General features: G+C 41.6%; 1 protein-coding gene and 1 long non-coding RNA gene across 3 annotated transcripts; both read right to left on the reverse strand.

The window, feature by feature from the left end:
• Positions 1 to 1,139: 1,139 nt before the first annotated feature.
• On the reverse strand, positions 1,140 to 27,472 carry LOC136773872 (uncharacterized). Its single transcript, XR_010822677.1, has 3 exons — positions 26,849 to 27,472; positions 21,297 to 21,388; positions 1,140 to 1,257 (listed from the first exon to the last, which is right to left on the reverse strand). It is a non-coding gene; the product is annotated as an uncharacterized lncRNA (long non-coding RNA).
• LOC136773458 (uncharacterized) lies at positions 4,912 to 6,913 on the reverse strand. 2 transcript variants are annotated; one of them, XM_066727154.1, is made up of 6 exons: positions 6,797 to 6,913; positions 6,583 to 6,724; positions 5,695 to 6,500; positions 5,413 to 5,570; positions 5,190 to 5,328; positions 4,912 to 5,118 (listed from the first exon to the last, which is right to left on the reverse strand). In XM_066727154.1, exons 2-5 carry the CDS (start codon positions 6,635 to 6,637, stop codon positions 5,283 to 5,285), a joined length of 1,065 nt encoding a protein of 354 aa, XP_066583251.1. In that variant the 5' UTR covers positions 6,638 to 6,724; positions 6,797 to 6,913; the 3' UTR covers positions 4,912 to 5,118; positions 5,190 to 5,282. The 2 variants fall into 2 exon arrangements, with proteins under 2 accessions (XP_066583251.1, XP_066583250.1); XM_066727153.1 differs by having other exon boundaries at positions 6,583 to 6,735.
• Positions 27,473 to 27,975: the final 503 nt, after the last annotated feature.

Genomic DNA, 27,975 nt, shown 5'->3' on the forward strand with positions numbered 1-27,975 from the left:
CGGGCACAATTATGTATGGATAAGGATTATTGTTATGGGCTGCGCAGGCTGACCGCGGCTTTCGTACGCCAAGGATTACCCTCATAAATATATTCAGAGCCCATTATGCGAGCCGGAGGACGTTGATAACGTAATAATGAGGGCGTGGGCTAATGAGAGGCGTACTTAAAACTCCACCGCGATCGTGATTGACGCAGGGGAACATCACTCGTGTCTGTCTCTCCGTACCCACCCCCTGACATTCTATTATCATGGCTTCATTACACCGACAATCCTCCCTGTCCACCCGAAGATTACCCGATAGATTTTCCTTACCTAATGATTCTATTAGCCATTGCAATATTTTCACTAAATCGATCCCTCCATTCTCCATTGAAATTCCAACTTGTTTCGATTGAAAAATGTCCATCCCCTTCCATTTTGTCATAGCGATGTAAAAAATATGTATTATAAAAATTATACAAACGCGAGTTTCATTTTCCAAGTCACGAGTAGACACGTTGCCACACGTTTTCCCGTAATTCCTTCGCGAGAGCCCGCTCGATTGTTCCGAAGATGATGGACAAAAAGTTTCGATTATTTCTAGTAATTATTGCGCGCAGGACGCTCGTAAATTTGCGTGCAATTTCTGCGCCGTTGTGGGAGTGCAGCAGCAACAGCAACAGCAAGATGTGGGAACGGCAATAGGGGCATTCGTTTCAGTGGAGGCGAGAGTCCTGCTTATGCGGATCCGTGTCTCTAATTATCCGGAATGAAGACATCAGAACCTCGCGTGGATATTCGCGAGAAGCCACGAAGGAGGCGCGCGTGCTATTGCACAGGGGAACGAATTCGCGCAGCGACTAATATTCGCTTATTTTTTGTCCTATCGCGCGTGCGTCCGATTATTACTCCTGTGTTTATGGCGCAATCGCATAACTCATATTACCATGCTCAGACCTTACCGCGGCAAATTATTGCCCACTAACGCCATCAGCGGATATATCATAATCTTTTCTTACCGATCGCACACCGAGTCAAATTTCTTCATCACGCTCGGATAATCTCCGAACGAAGATTAAACAATAACAGTGTGGCATTTTTCCGTCGATACAAAAGTTTATCTCAACATGACCATAACTTACCATTCTGCAATCTACTTTTCGACGTTCGCAAGTGCTCGATTATGGAGGTGAGGGGTCTGCGTTGCCCGTTTCCGCTTCCCCCGCAGCTCCCAGGGGAGTCGCGCTCCGAGTTGTCCGCCAGGTTGTCACAATCCTGCGGAGCAGAAACATTAATAAGCGTATTTGTCCCTCGAAAGAATACTCCACGGACGATTTATTATAACGCGTCCTTCGTATCGATGAAATTTCCTCCTGCTGGATTCAAAACTATATATAATTGGACGTGGATGAAGGTTAAAGTTAAAGGATTTTGTATCTCGTAATCTCTTAGGCTCCATGTCAGACTTACAGTTGTCTCGTCTTACAACCGGATCGGATTGCCCCTCCTCCCCCCTCCTCCTCCTCGCGCTGCAGCCTGTCGCATATGGAGGACGAGTTCGCCAAGTTTAGAAGCTCGATGTATCGTAATGCACTCGACGAAACTTGCCTCGACAAATTGATACAAACGCGATACGACAATGCGTGCCCATTACCAATAAAGTGATTTCGCTTAACGACCAACTTAACCTATGCCCCTCTTGCTAATCGCGATAATGGAAATGGCTGCCAAGTGTATTCCACGAAAGCCGTGAATTCTTTTATTAAGTTCGATGAATCCCCGAGCAATTGTCCTCTATGTGCTCTTGGAAAGAAATGTTACTTTGTAGATTGCGCCGGGGGTCTCTCGGTAGATCGAGTATAGGGAAACGATTAATACAGCTGTTTTATTTCGGTGCGAGTACTCTGGTTAAACGAGACGTGCTGGGAGTTATGGTTAGGTCAGCTTACAACCGGATCGGATCGATTCTGCGTGACACGTATGGTGTGGTGTCGTCCGTGCATTACAGGTCTCATGGGGAGAGGGGAGTCGCGGGACCAAGTTTAGAATTCCCGCATATCGTAATGCCCTGCGCGACTATACGCGAAGCTTGGCGAAACCGTTACCGAGAAGTCCTTAAGCCTCGTCGTTAAGTCGATTATCCGCAGCCCTCGACGACCAGCATCTCGCATCGAGTTTCCACTTTATCCGCAAGTCTCGATCCACCACCTGTGTCTACATCTTCCTTCATACTGCTCTCGCGGATATTCCTCGTTTTACACGCAGCGATTATAATTCCTCAAATTTCTCTGTCTCGTAGCATATTCAGCCCTCAAATATATATATATATACATATATATATATATATATATATATATAGACTTGCAGGGATAAAAGATTCGAGCAGGGAGGGTTAAATTATATAGGTAAGTGTCTCGTGCTGACCGAGCAAAATTATTGTTCCATGCAAAGATAAAAACAAGAAACGCGCGCGTTTTCGCTGGAGGTAAATAATATGGAGAAAGGAGTCGTGGACTTTTCTGAGAGAGCTAAATAGAAAATTGGAAAAGTTATACATTGAAATATACGGGTGAGGGTACTCGAGGCAGAGCAGTGTGCAAGATTAAGAGACCGGAAGGCATTCGACGACATCGGTGGATGAGAGCAGCGAGTATATAGAACTGGGACCGAAAGTCTCGAGTGCTGAAGCGCGCAGCTTTGTAATGGCAAAGAGCCTCCGGTCTGTCCGTTGTCGACAGTCTTCAGCAGCTTCTCGCGAAAACTATCGAGCGTTGTCGTCGCACGGTTGCAAACCGCCGATGACACTTCATGCCACTTGGAGCATGATTTTCTCTCTTTTTCTGCGGAGCCTCCACTTTTCCCAAGGAGAGACCCTCGTCGACGCCGCAGCATCGGCCGACGATTATCACGGCCTCTCTTCGGCAATTACAGCTCGAGTGCCACCGGATGAGGCAGGTGGCAAGCTGCACACGTCTTCTCTTTAGCTCTCTGCTCATACCTCTAGCTCTTCTCTCATTCTCCACCATAATTCTATTTCCTTCGATATACCATAATTTATTTCCATTCCTCCAATAGTATATATATATATATATATATATATATATATATATATATATATATTTAGGTCATTCGTCGATAGGCCACAACGGACTACACGTGCACTATCTCGTTTTTATTGAAAAGTTCAAGAGGTTGGAGAACACATCGGTGCACTGCAGTATACGAGTGATCTTCAGGAATTGGCACGTAATTAGCCGACCTGGTACGAGGTAGGCTACCAGCTGGTCGACGAGTAGCGCACGCTAATGTAGCTCTAATGTCGTCGGGCCCCTTTATATCGAGTAGATCTCCCTTCAACCCGTTCGACTCATCTCTCAACTCGCCGATTGAGCAGCCTTCCTATATACCTCTACCTTTTACAATTTCAGACCGCCAAGGTGCTCTTCGACGTACATTGGATCTATGCTCCTGCTCTCCTTCGGTGCTTTACTACTTGCTTTACACACCGCGCGTCTTCCCTTACCACGAGTTACGAGCGCCATTCATACATTTTTTACATCCACCCCTCAGAAAATTCTTCGTACAGTGTGAGAAAATCACACGTTACTTTCTCCACTAGTCGAGAATCGTAAATAATTTTCGTTAATAACCTTGAATTTTACAAACAACTCCGCTATAAAGAATAATGTAAACAAGTTTGTAACTATTAACAATAAAAAAGGAAGCGACAATGACTGTTTTCTTCGCCTGTCGAAATTCGATCGTTAAAGTGTGTTATATCGTGGAAGATTTTTGAGTGCAGATTTCGAGTGTGGAGTTGACGATATAAATGGAAAATTTGAGTTTGATCGAGGAATAGGAATCGTTTACCTGTACTGTACTTTGAGCTGGTCGCTAGGCTCTGCTGCCGTTGAATTAGATCTCCGCTCGCTTCGGGGCTTTCGACCTCCTCGGCTTGCTCGAGATTTCTTTCCGCGATTCGCTACGGTACTGCGCGCAGCAGTCGCAATGTTTCCGTCATTTTTTCTACTCCTCCTTTTTCCCAACTACTATCATACTTTTCATTTTTACGAAGCAAGTCGATCCTGCAAAACCTCAAAGATGGACTAATTGCTCCGTTCAATGGAAAAAAATAATTTTTCTAATGGATGCAAAGGTAAGTCGGTCTTTTGATAAAGTTGACTAATCCCAATGATCGGGGTAGTTGGATTAGCTTACTGATGCTGTGAAATCATATCTGCGTTGATCTAATGGAGAACGGACGTCAAAAAAATACGCGGTGTGCGAGCAGGGTATAGGGGTTTTGCGGTAGCACAAGAATTAAAGCCACATTAGCCGCAGATGGGCTATCTAATTTCACGAGAAATTTATTTGGTCCTTTCCTGCTGCACGTTCCTCAAGCAATTGCGCGATAAAATTTTATGGGATTTATTTTTCTTAAATTTCAGGATATTAATGAAAACAAAAGTTTAGAATTAGTAGAAAATCTTTTCATGAACTTCCTAGAGATGTAAATGGTGGAAAAGCTAATTGTGTAAAACAGTAGATACTAAAATCTCTCTACTATATACAGCCTTAAGGACGATTCTGCAAATTTATTATTTTCTTGGTACGAGTAAAGATATAGGCTTCCTTATTTGTAAAAAGGATTTTTTACATAATTGCAACTTTCTACATACAACGAGAAAGCGATTCGTAGTCAAAAATCTTGTAGAATTATCGAATACGAAGGTGAGGAGGGAGGGTAAATGTGAAATATACATGCACAAAATACATTTACTTAAAGATCGTGTAAATTTTTAAAATCTATGTGTAACGCTATGCCTATATATTAACAATTACTAAAAATGAAATCGATTGTGATAAATAAATCATTTATTGAGATAATAGTGTCCCATTTTGGTATATTTACATTAGAAATAAGTATACTTTTATTCTATCAAAAGTTTATTGTAAAAAATTTTAAACTAAGCCTGTATTAGGCATTTAAACAATATCGAAATTATATTATGTGGTTTGATATTTTAAAGTGAAATCACACTCAATATAAATAAATAATAAAAATTCTAAAATATTATCTTTCAAATAAGATTACAAGCTTTCATGTATTGGTACATTTAATATTTGTACCACCTGCTGAAAAAGAAAAAATCAAACATCAATAAAAATTATTTTATTCGTATTTCGAAGAATGAGAGGCAACTTACTTTTTGTTATACTATTGCAGAAAGCTTCCTTTAATTTCCTGACGTATTGGAATATCACTATCGCTTTCTACAATTAAAGATTCTGCTTTGCATTTACTTTGTGTAGACTGACATGTCGAAATAGGTACTTGCTTGTATACTACACATACAATTTAATTTTAATAACAAAAGTGCAAGATTAAAAATAACATTTTTCTCAAAAATATATGATATATTGACTTACTTGAAGAAGGCTGATTCATTGTAAATTTTCTTCTGAGTATTTGATTCTAATCTTGAAATATTAGAATTTAACTGTTTTACTTCTAGCGCAGTCAACAAACAATTCTGTTCGTCCTTTTTAAGAGTTCCCATTTCCTTTCTATCGTTCTCGCTTATTATCTAAAATCAAAAAGGGTGATCACTAACAATAACGCTGCATTCGTTAAACAGATGAAGAGTTTCAAACGTAAACACACATATATAATACATCTAGTAGTAAAAAAAAACGAGAACAAATAATTACATTCAACCTGTCATTACAGTTACTGGTTTCATTACTTAAAACATTAGTAATTGTTGTAAGAGCTCTTTTGGGTGTGGATAGTATATCTTTAACTCTTGTTGTAAATTTTGGTGTATTAATCTCAGTGTCTCTTGGAACACGTATAGTTCGATATTTTTTCCCGGAGTATACCAATTTTTGTTCTTCGGTAAAATTGTTTTCTTTTTCCTGATAAACTTCTCTTTTTGTACCCGTTACAGCTTTATTTGATAATTTCAGTGCATTATTTTCAGTATTTATTGATGGATAACGGCTACACTCTCTTTGATCATTGGAATGACAATTCTGAAATTTATCGCAACTGTCTTCATCAAATATTAGTTTCTTCTTCACTTTAACTGGTTCACAAGTAAAACAGTTGAGATTACAATTTTTAATAAATTGATTCATAAGTTTTCCATTATTTGATACTTTTAGAGGATAAGCATTTATATTTTTTAATGCAGAACTTGTTTCATTTATTTTACATGATTTTTCAAAATTAATAGTATATGTTCCTGACATAATAGTAGCTCCCTTTGGTATACTCTGCTGTGTTTCTGGCATAGGACTTGCCTTTCGCAATGCATCATTTTTTTTAATATTTTTCTTTTCTGTACGTGTTTCTTGAGCAAAAGCTTTGACAGGACAGGTGCGATTGTAAATAGGATCTCCATTATAATTGTAGTGTACAACTCCCGTTATAAAAGGAGGCCTTTTCTTCTTTCTCTCCGCTGCTTTAAACCTCTTGCGTTCTTCTTTCCATTTTTCTAATATTGTCCACTTATCTGTTAAAAATTGTCTCCTGTCAGTTTAATAAGTAAAGGCTAGAAATTTTTTACACTAACTTTTTATCTAATTATTACTCACTTTCATCGTGTCTATTATGGTTGTTAGTTAAAAAAATTCTATGGTTAGCCATCATCAAATTGAGTCTATTTTGATGTTGAGACAGTATCTTATTTGCTTCTCGTAATTTTCGGCGCGCATCGACATTAAAGTCACATCGGAACTGATTATATCCTTGATATAAATTTAAACTTGCGATTTTGTTTAATTGACATTATTTATGGCTATTGCTTACCTTCCATTTCGCTATTTTTATTATTTCAATAATTTGCTTTTATAGATACGATGCTTCAGTTACAATTATAGAACACACAACAGCACTATCGATATAATTGTTGACCGTGTGTCAAAGAATTCCCAACTGTTCGACAGATTAACGAGCAGCTACGAAATTCTCTATCTTTATTTACATAATAGTGCAGAAAACAAACTACACTTGTCCTTGGCGTTATAGTTGCCATGCTTAGTGAGAATATGGGTAACCTATTATTAAAATTAAAACAAAGTATTTTGGCTAATAATTTGAGCAGTGATTGATGAAATATTCAAAGGTAGTCAAAATCAAAAATAATTGTCTTATTGGCATTCTAATGTAATTTGACGACATGCATTTTATTTTACCTTTATCTAAAACCTGTTACTCTTACAATTGTTCTATTGTCCCATAAAATATTATTTTACTTGTTTCTTATTTAGAAATTCTCTTTTTATAATCATTGAAGCATATTCTACAGTGCAAATGCAAAAGTTTTATTTTAACAGCTTATCGCAGTCACTTTGTATCACATGAAATGTGTAGTGTTTCCAGTCAAAATTTGTACAACTATAACACATTATTAATCGAGAATTGAATTCCTCTCTTTGGCTGAACATACTTTGTAATTTGGTATAATTATAAAAATTTATGATAAATCAACACATCTTACAATTTATACAAATTGCATACTAAAGAAGCATTTGTATTGCAGTAAAACCTTTGGATTTGTAGTACTATACCTGTTAGCCAACAAGAACTTACTATAGGAATAATACTCTTTCTAAAAAAATCCAATTAATGTGAATCTGTAGAGTATTATTTTATTGCGGTTAAAATAGATTAATTACATAAAGAAAATCGAGCAAAAAATAAACATGTTTTATTGGGACTAAGTAATTGTAAATATATGGACAAAGTATAAATTATATTATAATCCATAAAATTGTGCATATCGCCTTTCGCCGGATTAGGATGGAGCATGCCTCTCGATTTGACTTGTTTTTTTCATCGTGCGGCGTGGCCGAAGAGAAAGGACGGAATTCAATATACCAGAACGACCGGCCGTGACCCCCATTCGCAGGTGCACTTCCTAAAGATCGTGTCGCACGATAACCATCGATTCTCGATCATATTCCAGACGTGATCCTTTTCTTCAATCCACTGACGTGACCAGAGGCAGAAGAACGACGCAAAAACCTTCTACTTCGAGATCAGATTAAATTTTAATCGCGTGAACGCAGGGAAAAACTACGATCCTTGATACGCTGCAGCATCTACACTACTCTCGACTGCTCAATGAAAGAACGAAAAGAGAAAGAGACTGGGGAGTGAGAAGTCGGAATTAGGAGAAGAAGAATATCGTATTCAGATTTTATAATATATGATGTAAAAATAAGCATTAATGATACGAGTAATCACGTGTAATTTGAAAAGTAATACATCCATGCGTGCGTGTTAATAATTACTTGACTCCATTTTACGGAATAATTTTAATCTCAGCCTGCGTGTGTATATTTTCATTTCTAAATAGATCTCTTGGTGGAAGATAAAATATTCTATGGCTTTCGTCATTTTAAAGGAATTCGTTTAAATCGTTCAATTATCTATAATCTTAAATTCATAGAATGATGTAGTACTATAGCGTAAGACAGCTGAGAGACTGAGGGACGACATGTTTCATTGAATCGTGTAATTAAGATTTGCTCGACTAACTAGCGAAAGCCAATTTAGCAGATTGAACTCTTCTTCTTTTTCTTCTGGATATGAACGGCAGTTCCTGTTTCCTTGCAAGGATCGTCTGGCCGATCGAGTGAAGAAAGTTTCCGGCGATGTGACCTGCTGCTGCTGCTGGCGGATGATGAACGTGACGAGCGAAATAATCGGTGGCATCGATAAGTGGAATAACGGAGGAAAGAAAAGCAAAAGGGGCGGAGGGGGGATAAAAATCAACAAGATGCTTCTCATCAGGGACGCATTAGGGCAGGATTCGAAGAGTATCCCGTAGGGTAAGGGTGAGAACCTGCTGCTACCGAGAAAGGACAGCATCGATCAAATCCTTTGAGAAATTGGCTTGAGAATCCCGTCGCTGCTTCGACGATACGATTATTGCTACGCTGAATCATTAGGTTATTACCCACTCGACTCCTGTCATCGACTCATTCTCGAAAATAAACCTATAGCGTCAGAAAATCAGCATCCTTTGTCTCTTTCGGGTCTGTTCAGAGAATTTACTGCACGGCTGCATTATTATTATTTTTCAAACCTATACCTATTTAATATTTTTTAGAATTTTAATTTAATACTGCGTGATTTATAGAATCGCAAAACAGAAGAAACTGGAGGTAATTTGTTACAGCAGAATTAACGTAGGATGCACCTCAAGGTCGTGCTAGACCTTCACCTCTTGACACGGGGGCGTGCACGAATAAGCCACGACTCGCGCTCTATAACGAACACTCGTACGAACTTACAACCTACGCCAGGTAAACCAGTTTGACCTAGCGATATATGCAATTCAATCAACTTTCAATCTAAAATTCCTGCCAGCACACAGTTCATCTGACATGCACTTTTTTCAACATCCCATTCCCCCATCGAGCACCACTCAATTCTCACGTAAACCATTGCAATCGTTTATCGAATCCCGATCCTAATTAAAATTCCAAATAATTTTCGACAATTATCTCTAAAGCGAGCCTTAAATGAACCTATAAGCCAATATTTGAATAAGCCTATTTTATACAGTATCGTTTACTACTCTGCTTTCGCAAAAGTTGATACGACCAGCTTTCTCGATAGTTTCCCCAGGAGGTGTTTCGTGCGAGAGTTCTCTCAAGATCCGATTATTATTGCGATAGAAATTGATCGAACGAGTCGACGAGCATGATGTGTACCATATATGCACGTGGATGCTTGAAAATATGAAGGCTGCGAGAGAGTTGAAAATACAAAGTGAAGTTAGTGATGCTGAGAAACGTTGGCAGAGGTACTAATCGCGCACGCGGGACCACCTACCAGTTCGTGATTTCATAATCAACGCTTGCCGCACAAGGATCGACCGAGTGGTGTGCACGTGCCATTATCTTCAGCATTTGCCCGTCAATTAGAATGAATCTGCCTTCCAGCTAAACTGGCGAACCACTCAAATTCTTCCTATCCGTAATTAACTAATATCTCTAATTGGCAATTTTAATTGAGCAATTTCTTCGAGAAAGCTTGCCCGTCCTCGTCAAACAATTCTTGCCACTTGTGCTGTATAAGAAAATCTTCATATATATATATATATATATATGCTTTGCAAATATTTCAGTGCAGCTGCATGAGACGCGAGCAATGAAGAATTATCCTGTAGGTTGGATGATCATCCTATTTATAGTAAATACATAAAAAAAAAGAAGAAGAGAATACACAGAGTGGGTTTATTGTTGTTGGAAAAATTTCCTCTGAAAGTTTTTCACGCAAACTGGTGGCATTATGCAAAGGCTATCGGTGGTTTCACGGTTCGCCAACGAAGTACAGCGGTGCATGCCAGTTTCTGGCATCCTGCACCACGCAAAAAGAGCTTTGACGTTACGTAAACATGGAACTCCAGAGAGCTCGGAAGAAAGCAGGCTTGCATGCCTCTGCGAGGATCTATTCACGATACGATTGCGCAAACAGCCTTGGCTTTAGTTCTGAATAGCGTCTAATTGCTGGTACCCTCGCGCCTTATGACCCGCTTCGCCATTTCTTCACTCTTCGCCGCGCGCATTTTCGCTCGTTAGCTCCAACATTTCACTATAAACAATGCCCGAAGCATCGATCATACTCGGCAATCCCGTTCAAATCACAAACTTAATACTCTCAGCTCGAAATCTTCATCCAACCTGAACACATAAGAAAAGCATCGTATATATATATATATATAAATGTATACCTTCGAAACCAAACCCCTTACAATCTTTGCAATTTTCACACTGTATTCCGTCGAATTTCTCATTTTTTCAGATAGATCGTATCGTGAATTATTACAGAGGAATTAATCCTTCAGAATTCTATATATATGTACATATATACATACGCGTATACATATAAGATTAATCTGGTTTCTCGAATCGAGCGTTGGAGCGACAGGTGTAACTGCGAGGCGTTGCAGATTCAGGTTTTCTATGTTGCTAATGTCAAAATGTCAGAGTACACGGCTGGTTGGCCGCAGAAAATTCCTCATATAATTATCACCGTGGTCGCCATGTATTTTACTCCCTTAACATATTTCTTCTCTCTCGCTATACCTAGGTCCTTCTACTCTCGTAGTATATAAATGATGCCTAACGCATCGCTGTGTGTATGCGAGTTCCACAGCTTCACGGACAATTTCTTCCCTTACGTTTACAAATGCCCTCGTTATGAAATACACCGTCGCGTGGTACGTGGTGACTGCCGTTGCTATACTTTTCGCCGAGCGTCGATTAATGATCCGATTATCCTGCAGTCGAGCAATCTCTCGCATTCAAACTATGTATACATATGTGTGTGTGTGTGTTATATATACCAAATCAGCCAGTATACAGCTAAGCATCAGGAATGAAATTGAAATGAACGTTGTAAGGAGGATCGAGAATCGTTATATCTTACAGGAGAAGGATCGACGGAGCGATGAAATAAATTGGGCAAATAAGAGGCAAAATGATTTACGTCCAATCGATGGACGATCCGAAGAGATATCTGGCCACGATCGGCAGAACGAAAAGGAGAATCGCAATTGTCGTGGCTCATCGAGGCGAATTGATTTCAGCAGTTTCACGAATGCCAAGACTCTTTCCCCAGACCTTCGGCATTTTTTCTTCCATTTCTTCCGCCCCTCGCTGTTCCTGTTCGGCGCACGTCACACGGGATAGAAGAATATCCCGTGACGTTCGACTTCCTCTGTGCCAGCGGCAAAAAAAGGTGGCTCCTCTTCTCGATAACTACCGTGCACTGTGCTCTCTCGACTGGACCCGCAGGCTAGTGGGGAAGGGCCGTAGAAAGAGAGAAGAAAGCGATCGAGACGCTGCAGTCCCATCCTTCTAGTCGGTCCACATTAATTAACCTGCTCTCTTAATTGCGCGGCTTGTTTATTGCATGGCCACGAACATTCGTCGTTGCTATGTTCCACCAGCCAACGACCTGCATACGTTCAAGGAGCAGGCTCTATTATTTGATTTTTACCTACCAGAGTCTACCATGCTTCAACCACGTGTAACACCCCAACTATACACACACGATTTATTCCACCTTTCAGAAACTTCTCCAAAGATCAATAACATATTTCCCTCGTGGAAACTCTCGTTCATCCATTGTACGTATATTAATTGGACGCAGCCAGCAAACTATATGCATATATCGAATTCGGTAGATTATTTACTTATGTAACAAGAATTATTCGATTGGACGTAGTTATATTTATTTCACGAAAAAATTTCCTGAATTCGCAATGCTTTTCCTTTGTCCGCTCTCGAATATTTACATTCATCTTTGGACCACTCTTTGAAACAGTTCAGTGATTCTTCAGTTTTTGCGGATCCGCTCCGCTTCCAATCGATCGCGCATTCTTTTTGCTTATCGATAGTCCTCGCTGGAGAGGAAGTTCGTCGTAATCCGCGACGGGATTCCCTGATAAATATTTACGAGCAAATTGATTATCCAAGCCACTTTAATTCGAGATCTGCTTCTCGTAACCACGTTACACCGACGTACACACCAGGATATAGATATATAAATTGGTCAAAGCAAAAAAAATGTTATTCTATTGACAGTTTACACTCGAATTTGTTGGATCAACGTATATACAGCAAGCTTTGCGCGCGTTTCCCGTTACACACAGGCTGAGAAGAATTTTTCCGTCAGTCCGGTGAGACTAGATATAGGAGAGGAATAGGAGAGTGAGTATCGCGTGTCGGTTCTCAAGATTTTATGAACTCGGTGAGGAAAGCCTAGAGCGAAAGTCCCTACGGCGAGCAGGGACAAGAGCTATGGAGTCCGAGGAAAAGAGGTGCAAAGAGGGATTAAAGCAAGACTCCACCCTGCTTGATTCTCGCGGCTGCTTCTGGCTGTTCTTAGACCGGTTTGGACCCTTGGCTACCGTCGTCAATGAAAAACTCGACTTACGATAACGCCCCAGGCCCTAGTGCAGTATCCGCTCCCTTTTTTTTACATACGCAACCCCCCTCCCCCCTCCTCCTCTCCCCTCCGCGATTGGCTCGCCAGTATCCTGGCTACCGTAATTACTAATTGCCAGCGAGCTTTAATTACCGATTCAGGCCGAGACTAGAGTAACGTCTGACCTTTCGCCACTTTCTTTTACTGGTTGTTCGCTTAATTGGTTCAGACCCCGATAAGCACTTCCCTTGCGTGGCTTATAGAAAATAATAAATATAGCGACCAGATGGCGTTACATATTGCTAGAATTTATGGTGTACCATATTAATCGAAGCGTGTTCTCTTAATACCTTGAGAATATTTTCATTGATAAAATCGTTTAAGGATAGCTATATATACTGGATGAGAGTTCTAAAGGTAAGAACCTATTTTTGGTTATCAAAATGCAAGCAAGGCAGCAGCATTATAGTCTCTGCGCGGCATGATGCATCGTGGCTCATAGCGTAAATCAAGCAGCTCGGACGACCGATTCCAGTGGTACCAACCCACGCCAACATTATATCAGCGACCACGACATATTTATTACCTTTAAACGCCTAGATTAGAACAAATGTCCTATCTCCCCTACCCTGCTCCGATATAAGTGCATTCCAGCTCTTATTTTACCTGTACGCATAGAAGCCCCATAATCGAAGCTTCTATACCTATACCAGTTTAATTACTCCCATAATTCATCAAACCTCATCAATACTATAGCTTTTTCATCGAAGCACGCTGCTGGGAATTCGTGCGCATTATTTATGTTCTTATGCGTGATTTTGATTGTCACGCGCATTTTAATGCGAAGTAATGATCGTTTTTCGTTCGATCAGTCTTTTGATTGTGACACGATGTAAGTTTTTGGTCGATGATTTACGCTCGTATGGTGTATATGAGGAGTGATAAAATAAATACGTCAGATTGCTATAATATTTACTACCAGGCGCCGAGTTTAAAGCTTATCTCGCCGTGACCTGCTTATACCACGGTCTGCACATTATTCGAAAGATAGAGTGCAATACCTTTACTCGTGATAATAAGATGGATATTCGTCAACTCTGGAAATAACGTTTCGAAAAGAATTGGATCATAGTTATAACGCACACAATCTGTAAAATATTATTTTATAGAATGATCGTTACAATTGGTCGATCGTTCGTTCAGTGAATCGTAAGTTTTTTTTTTTTTTGCAGAAATAATTGATTCTATATAGGTATTTTTCAATTTATTCAAATGAGCGAGTGATCAGTGATTTGTACATTTGCTTTGGTATTTGAACTGGCGAAAGTGCATCGGGAATGGTGGCTATCGCTTTCCTAATCTCGTAAGCCAATATCGTTGATTCCCGAGGCTTGGAACGCAAAGATCTAGCAAGCTAGTCAGCACCTGATATATTTCCAGGGATATCTAATTACTCGTGCAGCTTATCTCTGAACACTTACCTACAGGAATATAGGCACTTGCTTCATGGTGGCATTTCCCATTTTCGACTAGGATACTTTAATAAGATTTTACGAGTGAAACGTATATAATGCAGACACCAAATACATTCATTAAACAATATCAATCGATGGAATAAATTAATTGCGAGAGATGTTATACATTCTATTGGATGAAATTAATTGTCAGCTCTTTTTATTTAGCCTGCGGTGCAGGAAAAACCTGTCCAGTTGCTTTATGGAGATAAAATTGTTAATTCTCTGCTTTTTCTAGTCGTTGTTACTTTGCGACGATGTATATATACACATAGAGACCCGCGCCACGCGCACGAAGCTTAGTTAGATGCGTGTGAAAAGGTACGGGTACAGGTTATCGGGATCCAGGGCCAATTAAATCGCTCGGACAATAATTAACTCGCGGCATGATAGGCGCCAATGGAGGGAGGAATTGGAAAACGGCTCTCGATCAACTTTTATGAGAAATTACAGGTGGGGAAGGGGGAAAAGGAGAAAGGTTGAGAGGGAGTAACAAGCAGCCGAGAGACTCGGAATTATTGGCAAATTTGCATCTTAATGGAACTACCTACCCGTGAGCTGGGACCCTTATAATTCCAAACTATTTGCTACCGTTCACGCAACATTGAAAAATGCAAGTAAAAATCATACGCGGCAGATTAAAAATTTTGCAAACTACATAATATGTAGCAAGACTACTTTAACGTAATTTATTAGCAATAGTTAAAGCAATTGGCGAAATTTCAGCATTTGATTAATTGGTGAACGCCCTCGTCATCACTTTCATGAGTGGATTCGTTTCATTAGCATGGTCCGATTTCTAAAGTTCAGCTCGATTTATTAATTTGCTTAATCTGACAAGTGAGTTTTCCTGTAGTTGCGCAATCGTTTCAACGTTTAAATAAAGATTGGTGGCGTCGGTTGCATTTCGCGAGAGGTTGCTGCTCGAATTTCCGTTGATTTCTACTGCTAACTGCGTGGGTGTTACAGGCTGGCGCGGATCCAATATTCGTGGGAGGCTGACCAGGCCATATAGACTGACCTCAGCCTCTGACCTCACCCAAAATAGTCCCTCGTTCCCTGGCTCGTTTCTCTTGCATTTCTATTTCAGCCTTCCCTTACCCCCCTCTCGCTTCACCTTACTTCCTCCTCTTCACTTTCCTTCTTCTCGAAGTAAGCACAGCTCCGAGAAACGATCTTCTCAAATTCTGCAACTTTCAACTCTCTTCCCATCATCGTTCATTTGTCATCTTCCCATATTCCCCATGTATATATATATACGTTAACCGTACAACCATCGCAAATTTTACCGACCCGACGGATCATTTTTTACTTTCAATTTTTAAAGCAAACAATTCGATCGTTTAATAGAAACGTTCCATATAAATCCTCGATGGTGGTGAAAAGGCAAGAAGAGATTAATTCGCGAATTCACTTTCATGGATGTTGTTCCCAGAGGTATAGATTCGGCTTTCACAAAGCAATTCAGAGTGACAAAGACGAAGTGAGACGAATCGAAACGACCCGGTGCAAGAATTTACTGCTGCGTTACAGAGAAATATGGTAATCGTCGATACGTAGCAGATATTAGCAACGATTACTACCATCTGACTTTTACCCTCGCCTTGTTCGGGCCATTTTAACGAGACGCCCCAACGACGTCGATATTTCGCCTTGCGAAATCCGGCATCGAAATACCCTTCCGCCATAAAGCAGCCTTGATTTTTCCAGCTTACGCGCAAGGGGATTCTCCCACGAATCGTTGAATTATCCACCAATGCCATTTCTCTAGCTGCTCCTATTCATCTTCCATTTTTCCACCACCGTCGCAAATCGATCGCTGCCACGGCTTACAAATTATTTCACGTTAAACACCATCGATTTGCGCGTATTCGATTGCACTCCGCACTTCCTATAGAACAATGGAAAAGCAAAACTCTACGAAAATCCGTGGAATCTTATTTTCTCTCCAAACATATAACTCATTGGCCACGCGCCAGTAAAAAAAAACATGTCACGAGTCGCTCGAGCAAATAATCCTATAACTCAATGCGTGCATGTTGAATTTCAACGACCGGAAAAAATTTGGAAATTATAATTATTTGGAAATGTATATCTATAATGGCGCTTCGCTCGATAGGTCCGTATAGAATTTACCATATTGTACCTATATATGGGGTGATTTAGAGAGCTTGTATCGAAGCATGCATCAGGATTTGTCGAAGAGTGCGGAGGAAAATTGCTGAAAGACGCGCGAGGCTTTAAATCGAATCGGACGGTGACGTCAAACTAGAGAGGCAGAGTATGCAGCAGTTATTTTCAGATAAGTGGTGAGGTTTTGAGGGTGTGGGAGGGGATCGAAAAGGGTAGGAGAAAGAGGAAGGAGCGAGGTCGAGGCGAGGCACATGCGACGCGCGTTCGGGTCAGCTAGCTTTTCTCGAGTCACCCACGCCAGCCCTTTTTTTTATTGGCCAGTCGCCAGAGAACGGCGTTGGCGTCTTGCACTTCTCTCTATCGAAACCCGGCAGAGCTCAGTCACGAAGGCAAACAACGTTCTAACTCATTGCAATGCACAATCGCGCTATTCCAATAAAATAGGAACGTCGACAGCGAGTCACCGTCTATGTAAAGGCAGTCGTTAAATCAATGAAAAATTAAAAATCCGACGAATAGCTACGAGATCGATCGTGTCGTTGTATAAGAAGCTTTTAATAATAAATATGTAAAGTATACTATATATATATATATATACATGCGTATACGTGTTGCATAGAGAAAAGAATGATAAGAAAATTATTGCGAAGGTACCGTGGGTCGTGTCGCTGCATTAAGCTGAAATTGCGCGATCCATTTGACCTTCGTGCAGGATCGAGCGATCTATCGATCGTCCCACCGATATCCGGCCGCTTTTCTCGATCGTTAAAGCTCCGTGTCGACTATCCATTCTCGCTGGCGCATCGATTTGCATAGGACTTGTCGCAATTTCGACGACAAGCTTTTGCCCCCCGCGAACGCTAAATCTTCTCCAAGACCCCCGATCATAATTTAGATATCATAAAATTTTTCTTCCACATAAACCAACACGATCTTCTCATATACACTACAATAAAATTCAGACTAAATTTAATCCGCAAATATCCATCTTGCTCTCCGCATATAACTATATAATAAACCACCACGAAGAGAATTCACCGATTTAAAGAAAATATATATATATATATATATATATATACACAAGGAAGGTATCAATCGAAGGAACTTTTGACATTCGTTCTCACCGATCAATCGAATCTATACAATCATACGTGATCGGTGAATACGAGACTGTTAATGATCCGAAGAATGGAGAAAAATGATAATGGACGCGTTGCAAGATTTAAATAGAGCTTTGATGACCTTTCGAACGCGCGCAGGTTTCAAATGTCAAAGACAGAAGCGAACGAGGAGCACGGCGAAGATAAACTATAATCCACGAGCGTTCGGTTCAGCTATACGTATATATACATACAATATATTATACCACCATGATAATTGTGAACGACTCGCGGAGAGGAGTGAAATTTTATACCGATCGCAAACCTCAAAGACACAGAAGCGAAGGTGAATTTAGCGGGAAACTCGAGCGCTCACTCCGCGCACCGCTGCGAGATTAATTGGCGCGATTTGCGGTGCATCGTACGTGGAATCGACGTCTCACGCGAATTCCCCAATATCCATGCATCTATGCCTTTGCGTATATATACTACTTATAAACGTATAGATAATCGCGAGAAGGTAAGCGATCGAGGCGAGTATCACGCGCGTGCGCGCGCGTCTCTAGACAATGCGAACACTCGTTTATATATCTTCGACGTATACATTGATTTACCGAACCCCTCGATAAATCGCTTCAACGTGCTCCACCATTTTTCCATCTTCGGCACAATCCAACACGATTTCTTCCTTCTGACGCAACCACGAAATTCTCCGCTCGATCTTCCAGCGAAATTTCCTTCGACTTGCCCCGGGAATCCGCCGAGTGCAACCTCATCGAGATGAACCTCTCTTTCTCGTCAAACAATCGTCAGGGTTTTTTTTGCTCTCTATTTATAGATACATAAACACTTTTTAATCGGATCAGTCACTCGGCGTGTTTATTCTGTGATTAGCGCAATTACTGTGATCTCTTCTAATTTCAGAGTTCTCGCTGGAGATGCTACAGCACACGCTAAAACTTATTATTTAGCGGTGTACGCGAGCCTTTCTCCCATGGCGCGTACTATAATTTACATAGGTCTCTAATCAGCTGTAATTTGTATGATTATTGCTCTCTTGTAATTTATATCACCTTTCGTACCTTTATCTGTTTCTCGTGTGCTTACTATGCTATATATATCTACTACCATTCACATGTGGTTCGTGGAAAATTGATAATAAAATTGCCTATGCGGTTACCGATTTCTCGTACGTGTATAGGTATGCAAAGTTTGAAAGTGTTTAAAGGCCGGGGCCACGTGGTAATTAGCACCGTTGATATGATAGATTTGGCATTCAGTCGATAAACAGCTATTTCCCAGCTATTAAAATTCGCATAAAGTCGAATGTACAATGTATATATATAGTTGACGAAAATAATGGAGGAACGTCGAGTGCTCGTGCTGCGTGGAAAAACAGTGTAACCTTGAAATAGTATATAATAAAACAAAAGAAAAAGACAATTGAAATTTTTAATTGCGTATGTATAGAATGGTAGGAGTATCGATTATTCGTTTTGTACATAACTGGAGCGTTTATCAGCAATCCGAGGGTTGGACGAAGGGAGGGTACGCACACACAACTGGGTGGTAATGGAGGTGCGTTTTAGTGACGTATGCGATATACGTGGCAAGCCGCCTCGTTAATTAACCGGCAAGAGTACTCGAGCACCATTGCTTCGTGCTAGTGGAGCAATTATTTATTAGCGTGCATAAAGAGACCCTTTCTAGTACATATAAGCCACCGAGCACGTATCCGTTGCGTTTGTTAACGACTGTCGCTCTCCGCCAACCTATTTCCATTCGAGGATTATGTCTTATAAACATATTCCCACTTCCGCTTTTCGATGTATTTACGTTCACGAAGAGTCTTTCATTTCCAACTTGACTCTTTTCCTTTTCTGCTCGAACAGTTACTACATTCTCCCGTCCTGGAAAATTCTCCGCTCGTAACGCACTTTTCCAGCTTTACTGCCTTATTTAAATCTTGTCGACGTTTGTTCACTCGCAGTGCGAGACTCACGGAACCAAACGTCTTTGGGTGCTCCAAGGGGATCTCGCGTGGAGGATATGCGAGTAAGTCGTGCGTGCGGAGACCACGTCACAGGTACATATATAGAATCCATGGATGTAGAATAAGAGACTCGGCGATGGTGAATTGCTGAATTTGATCGGGCCGATTGGTTTTCGCTAATGAAGGAATCGTCAGTCGGAGTTTGCAATTAACTCTGGCAGAGGCTGCATGCGCACGTATATGTACGTCGCGCCGCGCGTCTCTGCAGGGTCCGTCCTAACATTATCCCTCTCCTCTCTCTCTGGCCACCGCTCTTCCTCCTACTCCAATTTCTTCTCTTTCATTCCACGATCTGGCACTCGGATCCACGTCGCGGAAAGTAATTACAATAATGAATGTTTATTTTCGCAATCAACTCATCCGCGGTAGGTAGGTAGGTATATAGGTATACACTGCTCGTATGTAGCAATCCAATGTGCTTTCTCAAGCCCAAGGCAAGGTGGTCCCTTTCTCGAGAATTCCGCTTACTGTACCAATCACCAGAACTCAATGCACCGATGCTAATTCGTTTCCCCTTCACGGTCCAATATCGATCAAACTCCGAATGGACTACGGGAGCTCCTCATCCTTCACTGTTTGCTTTGCGCAAATTACACAGTCAGCTGCAGAAACGCAAGAGATTAAACGTGCGATGCCACCGTAACGCTATAATTTTATCGAATTAACGTAGCAATTGTGCGCAATATCGGAACGTTAATCTCATAGATAATCATACGAATCAGCCATTGTAAATTCTTCCTAACTGTGCAACATTGAAAACCTCAATGAGAGCCGGTGGCAGGCCAAGTCTTGCATGCAGTGTATATATATATATGTATATATAAATATACGGAGCAATCGAGAACCGGTGATCTTCGCGTGATGAATGAAGAAATTCAACGGTTCACAGCGTATATATAAATCCGCAAAAATTCTTTGACTTTCAGTTTTTTGCCGCGGTATGAGAAAAAAACAATCCGCTCAATTGCTTATCTCTTTCGGGAGCATTTATATACGAAGGAGCGTATGTAAATTTACAAAGTCGTTAATTGCGTAAAACTTCTTTCGATGGCTTTCGAATCAGAAAAACCGGCGTAATCGTTTCAGGTATGCCACTTGTCTGTTTATGTGTGTATAATATAGAGTATATATATATATATATATACGTATATAGTGTGCTCGAGCAACGGAAACATTTGCAAAGTGGCTAGTGTGAAGCGGTCGAGCGCGTTAACGGTGATCGAATCTTCTCCGCTTCGGGGGACAAATCAGCATTCGGCCGTTTACCGCGATCAAATTTTCGCGATCGACCCAACTCTCCCACTCTCTCTCTCACCGGTTTTCTTCCCTCCTCCTAAAGCACCTTTTTCCAACGATACAATCCGTTCGATTAAATCACAGGAATTTTTTAATTTATCCCATTAAATTAAGCTGATTTAGGGACACGCGCTTAATACCGGTAAGCATATAAGCAAGTGACCGACCACGGTTCAATACCGGTTTTATTATTTATACCCACGACTTTCTTTCGACCGTTCAACGCAATTACTAACGGCATCGAATTACCGATGGCAAATGTTTACCTTCGATCTTCCAGCTGGAGCACTCGTACTGTTAGCCACAATTAAGTCCCCTTCGCCATCATTAAAATTTCATTAGCTGCGTATCCCGGGTACTGCAAATGGATACAAAAAAATACATCTTTTTCCATGAAATAATTTCTAAATTAAAATGCATCATAAAAATAAAAGAGTGTTTTATATATATGGAGAGGAAACTTATTATGAACGTGAAACTGCAATGGAAAGAAAATGGATGAGCCTTAGGTGTGCAATGTACGTGTATATATGCGGATTATCAGCTACCAGAAATAAGAAAAGATGGCTGTAGCCATTAACGGTATGCCGCCTCAGATAATTCGCTTTTGTTTTATCGATACAATTGCGTACCGCTTGACCCGTAATGGTCACTCGCTTATTTATATAAAGGCAACAGACGTCGATCCGACTGATAAAACCGGTAGGGATTTCCGAACATGGCGAAAGATCGAGATACTCTTATCTTGGCATTCGCCAGATTTGCTGCTGCAACGAAAGCGAAACTCGTATGATTGTTTGGCAAAAAGATAGATAAAATTCGAGTTCCTTTTGTCGTTGCGTTAAATCGCATAGGAGAGAATCCCGCTGTTGCTGGTGGACGAGTAATAAATGTCAAAATACTCGAGTGCAACCTGGCTCGATTTGCACGTTTTCTTTTATATGCTGTATATGTATATATATATATATATATATACATATACAATATACATGTATAAGCTGCGTATCGGTGAAGGGTTAACTAATAATGCATGGGTATGGGGGAGCTGATACCAGTAGTGCACCTTTGCATTCGAACCAGTTGCACCAGGTTGGCCCGAGGTCGGGGTGAACGGCCAAAGAGCCTTTAAAGAGAACACGCCGATATCAGCCTCGCTCTACCTTCTTCTTATTCGTCTTTTTCATTTTCCTCCTTCTCCTCTGCCATTTGGTCCCCTCTCTCCTTTATCGCCTTCGCCATTCTCCTCCCTTTTTTCTCATATTTTCCTTCCTTCCTTCCATCCTCTTCTCCCAACCGTACCTTCCTCAACTTCTTATTTAACCCTAAGGCCTCGCTTCCACCTTTACTACCGCCTTCTATACCCTAATTTACTCTCCTGCAACTTTCAAACTAATTCTCCTCCAGTTGCGATCCTTTCGAAGAAACGCGAATTCCGCTTGAGAATCCGTTGCTGTAAATAGTTTCGCATATATAATTAGTAGAAAAAAAAGTTCGGTAATTATCTCAACACTTTCATTTGATCCAGTGGAAGCAGCGACAGATCTAATTTCCAGAGTGATTGATATAATTAACTATGATAAAATATTCAGCTGGCTAAAAAATACTGAAAATGCGTGCGAGCGTGTTTGCGGCACGCATCGATACAGGTGGGCGGTAAACTGAATTATAATGACGTGCAATCGATCAGAATGTTACCTACGCACGACCACACTTTGTGCCTGAACGATCACCGAGAATGTGACTGAACGCGTTACATCCAAACATTTTTCCACCAGCCAAATATAACAATATATCCTGATTGTTTTGGAAAAATTTCCCGAGCTTCATTCCTGCGAAATATAATTCACATACGATTTGTTATATATTTTAACGCACGTTCTCCCCTAAATAGATCTAAATTTATTTCTTGTCATGCAGTTTATTATTCGGCCTGCAAGACAATTAGTGGTACCGCGATCGAAACATTCGATGCTACATCTAAATATTTTTTCTCCCGTTCGTCAATATAGGCTATTCTAGCTTTCGCCTGCTACCTAATTAGTATGCTAATGAAATCAGTTACATTAGCGATTAAGCTCGGTGATTAAATTTTTTCTTTCATCCATTGCTGTTTATCACTCAGCAGGCAATGGCTCAATTAACAGCGTACTTTTTCTTTGTAGATACTTATCGAGGAAACGATGAAAATACAAGGAAAGTCGTTACACAAACACAATCAGGGAATTATACTATGGATTCGTAATGTGGCGAGCGTGCCGGTTTTAATTAACATTTGCTGTCAGCAATGGCAATTCGCCGCTATCACAAAACATGTTTTTATCAATTGTATGATACAAGTAACGAAGCCCGTATGTACCTGGGATGTCTAAGTCTAGCTTTTTTCACGTCTCATTTGTTACTTTGTCCAAGCGTATCTCAATCTGTCGATTAGGTTGATTTAAAACTTTATGCTCGGTTGCTTCCCGGCAACCGTGCGTACGTACATACCGTTATACACAGGGGTAGTAAAAAAATTATAGGGAGTATTTCGATCTCTGGCTAAAATTCCAAAATCATTTTATCATCTTTGCTGGAGAAATCGACAGAAGCAAAAAGCACGCAGAGGTCAAGCTATTTTCTTAAACACGTCTTAAATTCCGGCTAATAATTGAGCAGCTGAACGACTGGGCGGAGATACTGGAATTATGCAAATCGCGTCAGATCGGGATCGTGTCCCGAGGGTGTGACGTCTATACGGGAATGGAGGGGGTAGTGGGGTCCGCGGGGTGAAGGGTAGAAGGGAGAAAGGAGGAGGAGGAGGAAGAGGGGGGGGGGGTGTAGCTCGAGCGAAAAGAAGGTAGTACAAAGAAGGAAGCAGGGTGGGTAGAAGAAAAGTATAAGAGGGGAAGAAGAGAAAAGAGAGGCGATTCATCCCATTGTGATTGCTATATAGCCATAGGCGGATTATTCCCCCTTATAGCATCCGCAAAACTCGACTAACTTCTCATCCTACCCGAGCCTTTTCTTGTCCCGAGCAACCGAGCAACAGATTGCACAACCTTCCACCTGCCCTCCTCCTCGCGCATCCTCTCTCTCTCTCTCTCTCTCATCAGGCTCCTTCGTCCTCTTCTCATTCGATCCATCCCCCATCGAATGATTCAGCATCGTGTACAGAAGCTACTTCACATTTTAATAAACCCTTTAAAAGTCTACTTGCATACTCTATACACAATACATATAGCTCTATCTCGTATAGTATGTAATTCTCATCTAATTGCTTTCTAAACGAGAAAGAACAGAACGACTATACAGGTTCGTTTCACCTATTTGCCACGAGTGATTCCGCGCAAGCGTGGACCTTCCCATCCCATGGAGTACTATATTTTCGTCCCCAGCAACGAAGCAACAGGTTGCACAACCTTCCACCTGCCCCTCTTGTTCGCCGCTCAAGGAATACGTACACGTGCCGCCGCGAGTCGCCCCTTCCTTTGTAATCCCAGCCGCGTGCAGGGACTGCAGCTTTTGGTAGCTGTACCAAAAGTGTTCGACAACTTGCCAAAAAGAAAACAAACCGGCTCGCTTTGCCCTTACGCGACAGCAACAGAAATATTTCAGATGCATCGCCAGTTTTTCATGCTCGGCGCGAACGGAATTTTAATTGAGTGCTCGAAACTGTATCGGATATTATAAGTCTGATATATAGACCCCTTCCCTGATATCTTCGGAATCCCACGATTGCTCGAGCTTCGTGGGATTGATAAACGTTGAAAAGGGACAGGATGAATATCGCAGAAGTGTGGAAAAATATTGATTTTTACGAGGGAATTTTGTATAAAATGTAACTTGAATAGATAAATGAGAATATTGTATATATAGAGGATAGGTGGGGATCGGTGAAACGAAGGTAGGGAGAGAGAAAATAAGGAGCACAGAGTGAGGCAGGCAGACAGCAGCAGAGTAGGACGTTCCAGGCGAGCGCACTGCGCGGAGGATTTTTGCCAGGCAGCGATGCGCGACGGGAGCATGAACGGTGACGGAAGTGAGGTCCTCTCGCGCGAGAGCAGATTTGCCTCCGAGTGTCGAGCCACAAACGAGCGAAAAGAACAGCAAGACGCTACCAAGCTGCAGTGATGTCATGGTACCGTAGCTGATCTCTCCTCTCAGCTTCTTGCACGTTTCTTTTCAAACTGATTGACTGCTGGATAAAGCTGAAACGAGATCTATGCAGATGGTTACAGTCCGGCAAAATCGCTCCTGCCAAATACACCCGTAAAAACCATCAATTTTATCTTTTCACGCACAACCTATACTCTCTCCGACCAAAGTATATATATATATATATATCTTTATATATACCTATAAATTATCCTTGAATTTTTTTGCTCGCCAGCATTGACCTCCTTGGAATACATTGAACTAGCAATTTATTCTCGATTTAAAAGCTCGATTAATCCGTTTGATTTATGTTAATGAAATTTGCGCGGCTCGCGTCCCGCGTTGCACGGTCGCGCGCGTTAAATTTTTGGAGATTTTTCTGCAGAGCCACGCGTGTTTTATGATAATCATAATTGCGCTCTCGATAGTAAAATTGCAGTCGCGCAAGGGCCGACGGGTATCCGGCTACCGTCCGTTCGAGAAGCTTTATCGCCCATTATTTATCCCGCTGCGTCATTACCTGCGCAAACGCTCGCGTGGAGAAAAATAGTTTATCGCCCCTTCCAGGAAGCTCCGCAACTATTGTGCCATCCCTGCGCGCGTCGATACTTAAGATCAAATCGCCCGAGAAAAATTCAATGGAGTCGTAAATTATCCATTCCATGAAATAAAATCCATACGAGCCAATGTAAATACCTGGCGTGCCAATGGAAAAATTATTATTTCGCTCCTATATATACAAGCATGCTCTGATATCTTTTTCAAACCGCGCTCATCCGATGCTCTTTATCTCGCGCGCTTCAGCTTAAATCCGACGCCTCCCGAATTAAAGTGCACCGCGTATCCGCGTGCATCTCGCCTGCATCTCTCTGGCCAACTTTTCCAGCCAAAAAATTCAAATTATAAATCGTAATGGACGATCCCATCGCTGTATGTTGGTAGATCGGAGAACAATGGACGATACACGTGTTATATTTCTGTGTGGAGCAGGTTGAAAGGAGAGCTGATGAAGGCGTAGCGATAATCTTAATAAATCGTGCATGTGATAGACAGTTTGCGTGGGTCCGCAACGCACGTCTCTTTCTGCGAGCGCGCCAGTTGATATCAGGTACCGGCGGACGGTGCAGAGGTCAAAGATAAAAGGCTAAGATAAGGCTACCTCGGGCGCAGGTGAAGCAAGTGTAAGCGAGTCGATAACCGACTTCTTATCTTATCTTCTCGACTTCGCCTCGAAACAACCGCGCGCCTCGATACAACATGGACTCTCTAAATCTAAACTATTCTTTCTGCCGCATTATTCTTTCACCAGCGAAGCAAAATTTCCTTTCAACATTCTTCCCTTATTTTCCTATACCTCGGAGACCCCTCTGCCAGTCGCCATAATTTTCCTCATCGACCTTAAACGACAAACTGCACGATGCATGACTCTCATCGAGAAGTCTAATTTTTAATTGCTCTCAAACCATAAGTTTCCTTGCTTATATGCTATATCGTTGCCACTCGATTGAAACTCATCTCCGTATCGCTGTGAAAAGTGCAGTTTCACGTGCTGATTTATCATATGCTACGATCCATCGATAGATACTCCGGCACAAATGATACACTGTGCGCCGTGTGTTATTTGCGAGTGCGTTAAAAATCCTCTCGTAAAAGGCAAACTTATGAACGCTGGCTAGATGCTCACCTCGAATTCCACTATCAGTATAGCCACTGTACTTCCGCTAGCGATCGTTTCTAACTTTTTACGACGTATCTAGTATTATGTAAAACATCCGTGACCATTGTCCAAACACACACACACACACACACACAACTCGATAAACAATCTCACTCACTGTTCAACAAGTAGCACGTAGCACGCGTGGAGTTTTCGGCTCGAAGACTTGCCGAAAAAATCGTCTACCTCTTCGTTTACGCTCCGCACCACCACACTCTATTCACGTCTGTTTACACTGAAGCGTATGCACGGAAAACCACGTGACCGGTAAACTCGCCGCTATATGCCGTGCAGCCTTCTCCTCATATTTCTCTTCGCATGAAAGAGAGAGAGAGAGAGAGAGGAAAAGGGAGAAAAAGTTTCAGCAAGAAAGAAGAGATCCTGAGGAGAATTGAAAGAATCTCTGTGACTTTTTGACATTGATGGCGAGTAGCTGAAAGGTATCGTCGTTGCAGGTAGGAAAGAATGAAAAGCGGCGAGTCGAATCGGGATTCGCGGTCTCATTTAGGCCCGCGCTCCGCGGAAGTTGTCAGTGTGCGTGTGACGTAAATGTGCTGGTGGGGCTAGAGAAACGAGGTTGTCGCGGATGGACGCGCGGATAGTAACTGGCCGGCCGAATTGGAAGTTGCCGCTTTCCGCTTGCCGCCGCCGCCGTGGATAAGAAGCTGCGAAAGACCCAAGAACCTCGGATCTCCGGACTGTCCGTCGCGACCAATTCGCGCCTCACCGTAAACAAAGCGTCGCGACGCCCCCACGTTTCCCAAACTTCAACCGACCCGAGTCACTCACGGATCTTTACGAAATTTACCGAGTGCGACGCTCTTGGCGCGAATGCGCAAGCTGATTCCACTCATCTCGCTGCTGAGTCTCTTCTTTTTACCCGACTATCTCTGGCAACCTGCAAAATCCGCTAAAAATCTCTCGGTCTAACTCCGATAAATCTTTCGACGCCGCATTGCCCCAACTACGCGTGTAATAAATAATAAACACATGCATAAATACGAGAAATGTGTGACAAATGACCATTTTTTCTTGATTTTAATCGATGAAGCCCCATCATCGAGCGATCTTAAGGTACACGCGCTAAGGGGGCA

Source organism: Prorops nasuta, unplaced genomic scaffold (assembly GCF_024137725.1).
Source record: "Prorops nasuta isolate Cenicafe-Biocafe unplaced genomic scaffold, Cenicafe_Pnas_1.2 PNAS00005, whole genome shotgun sequence".
Lineage (NCBI taxonomy): Eukaryota > Metazoa > Arthropoda > Insecta > Hymenoptera > Bethylidae > Prorops > Prorops nasuta.

Bases quoted from the DNA above. Each gene is read 5' to 3' on its own strand.
- LOC136773458 (XM_066727153.1), bottom strand. The intron at 5,571-5,694 runs GTAATTATTTGT...TTTTGATTTTAG, and splicing joins ACTGTAATGACAGGTTGAAT to ATAATAAGCGAGAACGATAG. The intron at 5,329-5,412 runs GTAAGTCAATAT...TTGTATGTGTAG, and splicing joins AATGAATCAGCCTTCTTCAA to TATACAAGCAAGTACCTATT.